Below are 5000 nucleotides of genomic sequence, written 5' to 3' on the forward strand. Positions count from 1 at the left end.
GATAATGGCAGACGTCAGAAATGTTGGAGCTTACTTTCCGTTGGTTAGTAATCCCTGTGTTTTCTGATAATTTAGTGCGGGGCCACCAGGACGAATCGATCACAAAAGTGTTTGTGACAGAGATAAATGCATCGTCGGGAAAAATGTTGGAGAGCTTCTCACAAGAATTAGATCAAATAAGAAAGTTCTAAGACAGCGTTGAATCCAAATGATGGGGAGTCAAAAGAAAATGGAAGAGAAAGACATAAAAAAAACAGTGAAAATAGCAACCAAGACTAATAAAACAAAGTGATAGTGAAAAACGATATACGTAATACCCGTCTCCCATCTTCAATCAGATCAGTCAAGCGGCAGGAATCAAGGTGTATCTTTATGTAAGTTAAAATATGATTCCAATCGTCATAGTGCAGGGAGGTGAGCGAAGGAGAAACGTCAGAAAATGGAAAGGATTAAGATACAAGAGAAAGGGATAGAAAACAGGATGAGGGTCAAGAAATGGAAGAAAAAGGAACGGAAAAATAAGACAATCAGAAAAGGAAAAAAGACAAAAACATACGACAAACAAAGGAATGAAAAGAAAAGTAGAACATCAAATAGGTCAGGAAGCGGCAGGAAGCGTGACTGGACTTAAGGTGCGGCAGCGAATCAGAGACCACCGTAATCGGCTAAGTGCTCATAGTGGAGGGAGGGAGGGAGGATGTTTGTGGGAGAGAGAGTGGGAGGGAGGGAGGAAGAGAGAAAGGGAGAGAAAAAGGGAGGAGGGTTGAGGGAGGAAGAAGAAAGGGAGAGTGAGGAGGGAGGTAGAGAGGAGAGTAGGAGAGGAGAGAGAGCAGAGAGAGAGAGAGAGAAAGCGGAGGAGGGAGGAGAGGGAGGGAGGAGGAGGAGAAGGAGAGAGAGAGAGAGAGGAGGAGGGTTGAGGGAGAGAGAGAGAGAGAGAGAGAGAGAGGAGGGGGAGGGGAAGAGAGAAAGGAGAGGAGGAGGAGGGTTGAGGGAGAGAGAGGGAGGGAAGGAGGAGGAGGTTGAGGAAAGGGGAGGGAAGGAGGGAGGGAGGGAGGAGGGTGGGAGAGAAGGAGGAGGAGGAGGAGAGGGGTTGAGGGAGAGGGAGGAGGGTTGAGGGAGAGGGAGGGAGGGAGAGAGGGAGGAGGGTTGAGAGAGAGAGAGAGAGAGGGAGGGAAAGTGTGAGTGTGTTTGCATGCGTGTGTATGTGTATGTGTATGCTAGTATCTAAGTTTGAAAAAAAAAACATGAAGCAACCATCGAAATGTTATCTGAATACTCACCTTCAAGTGCCATGTCAGCGACAGCTCTATCATGTTTTCACGAGCGTTTCCCCGTCAGCAAATGCCGCAAGAGTAATATCGTAGTCTCGCCTGAAAATTGTGCAGATACGACCTTCTGGGTTTACTTTTATTTCTTTCTCATACAGTAAATGCTACTGATATGTGCACTTTGTAATATATATTATCTTTCTATGTTCAATTGACAAATGTTTATTTATTTGCATAGTTATGTTGTCAAAAAAGAACTCCTTCGTCAATGTAAATATGTACTCCTAGGAAATTGAATAAAATGAGGCACTAGAACAAGATTAAAACTCAAATATTAATATTACAAAAATATCTTTCCAAGTTTTGTCTTCCGCTGACGATAAGCCTTAACGGACTAACCACGGCTGTATATACAGTTTGGCTGCTCTGAAATAAGCACGGCCTTATCGGACTAAATACGGCGGTAGAAATAATTCTACCGCCGTCAACCGAGATGGACGGTTTATCCACGTCTCTATAATAGCAACAAATAAGACAACACTCGTACTATCATCGGCAGGAACACCGTAGGTGCTGCAGACAACTTACTCGCACCTATAATCATTCTACAATCGACAGCTATATTTTTTATCGGACTGCAAATAACCAAAATGAACTATCCCACATTTAAGAGACGCGCACACACCGGCGCATCCAGGGAATTAATTCAATAATTCCAACGCTAATCATCGCCTGACGGTTCAATCGCGCCTCGAGCTAACCACTCTCACGTGAGGGACGGAGCGAGACCGGCCCGGGAGCGTGACTGTCGCCGTCGATGGAAATTGGATCTTCAAGGCCGCGTGCTTCTTCTGCTCATTGTTTTCTTTGAGGCAACCTTACGTCTGGTAGCATCTGGGACTTATTACTCAGTCGTACAAGTGACAAGATAATTTCCACAGGACCGACTGTTTTCTAGCTAGACTTTCCGAAGTGATATTCTGTTACTCCTGCCTCGATTTTTATGGTAAGTGATCTTTTAGTCTTAAAAAAGCAGGTATTCTGAATCAATTTCTGAACAATATAAATAATGACCTAAGTACCTTCTTTTTGTTTGTTTTTGAAGTTGGAATTTGTTTCTACAAAAACAAAAAAATTCGAGCAAACAAAACTGTTTGGTCTCACATGCATAAGAAGTGTTTTCAATTTGTCCTTACGAGACGCCGAGAACATTAAAGCCGTTTTACAATTGTTCAGGATGACTTTGTATCACATATGATATGGAAAACGTTCGTGCCACTTTTTTACTATTGTCAAAAGTTAATTGAGCCGTCTTTACCGCAGTTTTCTCTTATATAAATAGAAAAAAAAAATATTATAATAGTAATTATGCCATGATTATTACACTTAAATATTATTATAGTGTCTTTTAAAATGTAAATAATACTTATGTTTAATTGTTAACTTTGAAGTATGGCACTGTGCGAATCAGACAAAGTCCACGACATTTTAGAAGTCAAAGACTGTTTTTAGGACAGTCCTTGAATTTGTCTCAGAACATTCGATGATCTTTAGTGTGAATACCGGCTCTAGTAATGCGTAGTTTAGAAAACAAATCGACCGGAAAAGAAGAATATCCAAAATACCTACCGTTTAGAAAAAAATAAAAAATAAAAGAAAAAATTAGGTTTTCCAGCTCTGCTTAAAATATAAGCAATATCTCAAACCGTCTGTGAACAGAAGAGAGGTGGGCCGACATTTGGTCGAATTCTGGGAATAATCAAGCAGGAAAAAAGTTGGTGCTGCATTTACCCTTTTCAGTGGAGGACAGTCAGAAAATGAACAAGAAATAAAAATATATACGCACTCTTACTTTGCCGACAATAATAATAGTGATTATGTTAATAATAGTAAACATGGATATAGTGAGGGTGTGTGCAGTTCGGAAGCACTGACGATGCCTACCCGACCAATTTCCATAATTTCACCGTTCATTGTGTTAACATTTCCATATTGCATGGTGTATCTCTTTTTGAGAATACGTTTATAAATCTGTACTATTGTTTAATACTACTGTTTCCACACTCTTGCTGCATCCCTTGATGAAATATTCAACTGTGATATATTTATAGTATTACTCGATTGTGAATAAAGGAATATAGAAAATGTTTTACAGCTATTATAATTTCAATTCAAATTGAAATTTTGACGCATATTTTGTTTCATTAATCAATTTTACCCAATCTAAAAAAATTATATATATGATGGCAAATGTGCATTAATATAAGATTATCACAAAATTTATGTAATTAAATTGTCTGGTGAATAACTTAATCACAATTAACTTTTATGATAAATACTAATAGATAATTTGCTGATTGAAATTAAAGTTTCGTCGAAAAAGTGAAGGTTATTATTATCATAATTTCTTTTTTTTTTGCACTAATATTAAAGTTATAGAATATGAGTTAATGATAAGTAAATGAAGATTAAGAAGTATCTTTACATTTATGTATATATATACATACATATGTGCGTGTGTGTTCATGCATACATACATACATACATACATATGTGCATACATATGCATATATATACTTATATGCATATATATACACATATATATTACATATATACAAAATGTATATATGTAAGTATATATATATATATATATATATATATATATATATATATACAAAAAAAAATTATATATGTAAATATTATATATTAAGTAAAATAGGCTTATAATGGAATTCCTTCATAAGTAAATTAATTTTTGAAATCCATTCATCATTGACAAAGTACATTCATTATATTAAATTTATTAAAGTCCTCATTCATTATCCGTTATCATTTATCTTCTATAATCAATCAGTATTTATTAATAGTCAAACAAGATTTGGATAATACGTAAAGTCAATTAACTACAATTTATTTTTATCTATTTCCTTCACTAAACTACAACACATCCGCGGTCTCCCTAGCGCAACGGCCGTTGTTTCTGGGTTAAACCCTTGCGTTGCTTGACCCGTTCTTCGTATTTCACTCGCGTGCTTTCTTTCTTAATCACTTAATATGCGAGTCTGTTTTTCAGCACTTTCACTGAGAATAATGAAAATGAATTCAAGAAGAATTTTTAAATATATATCATATTAACAAAATAATCGAATATCAAATATTTCTACAGTATATGAGCGTGATTGTTTGGTTAGGTGTATGCCGAGTGTCCACTGCACACTGCATAAATATATTACTTTTTTATGAAATTTGTCTAGTCACTGCTAGATTCGCAAGAATTGTATATTTCTGCAATTAATTTAGGTAACATTAATGAACATAAACAATACAGTAAAGTAACATTGTTACTTTACGAAACTTCCCGACTCACTCAAATACACTGCGAATGCTCGGGAATTCTGAATCGTTTATAACCCAAATATGAAACCCCGGGAATCCGCTGAGCCTCGTTTGAGTGTGTGCATCACCGGCAATGAATAGCTTAATCAGTTGCGTATTCGTAAATTGAATGTTGTTAAATATACGAAACTTAAAGCCAATAGCTCGTAGAATAGACAATTTAAGGATTGCAGTTTTTTGCATAGTATAATTTGTTGAATAGAAGACAGAAAATTTAGCCAATGAACTTCAACAACGGCAGTGCGAGGGGTGAAAGACGGAGCCTCCACACTGTCTTCGTTGGAGTTCACTGGCTAAATTTTCTATTCAATTGATTACTCAATACTATAAACTGCA

At 36.7% G+C, this 5000-nt stretch overlaps 1 protein-coding gene across 1 annotated transcript in view; it reads left to right on the forward strand.

The window, feature by feature from the left end:
* The first annotated feature begins 1918 nt into the window (after window positions 1-1918).
* The window catches only part of LOC119570773, a 14145-nt gene continuing 11063 nt past the window's right edge, over window positions 1919-5000 (forward strand). The window contains exon 1 of the mRNA XM_037918389.1: window positions 1919-2274. Coding sequence (XP_037774317.1) covers window positions 2272-2274 — 3 coding nt within the window. The 5' untranslated portion in view covers window positions 1919-2271. The remainder of the gene's footprint in view (window positions 2275-5000) is intronic.

Source organism: Penaeus monodon, unplaced genomic scaffold, assembly GCF_015228065.2.
Source record: "Penaeus monodon isolate SGIC_2016 unplaced genomic scaffold, NSTDA_Pmon_1 PmonScaffold_3848, whole genome shotgun sequence".
Classification (NCBI taxonomy): Eukaryota; Metazoa; Arthropoda; class Malacostraca; order Decapoda; family Penaeidae; genus Penaeus; species Penaeus monodon.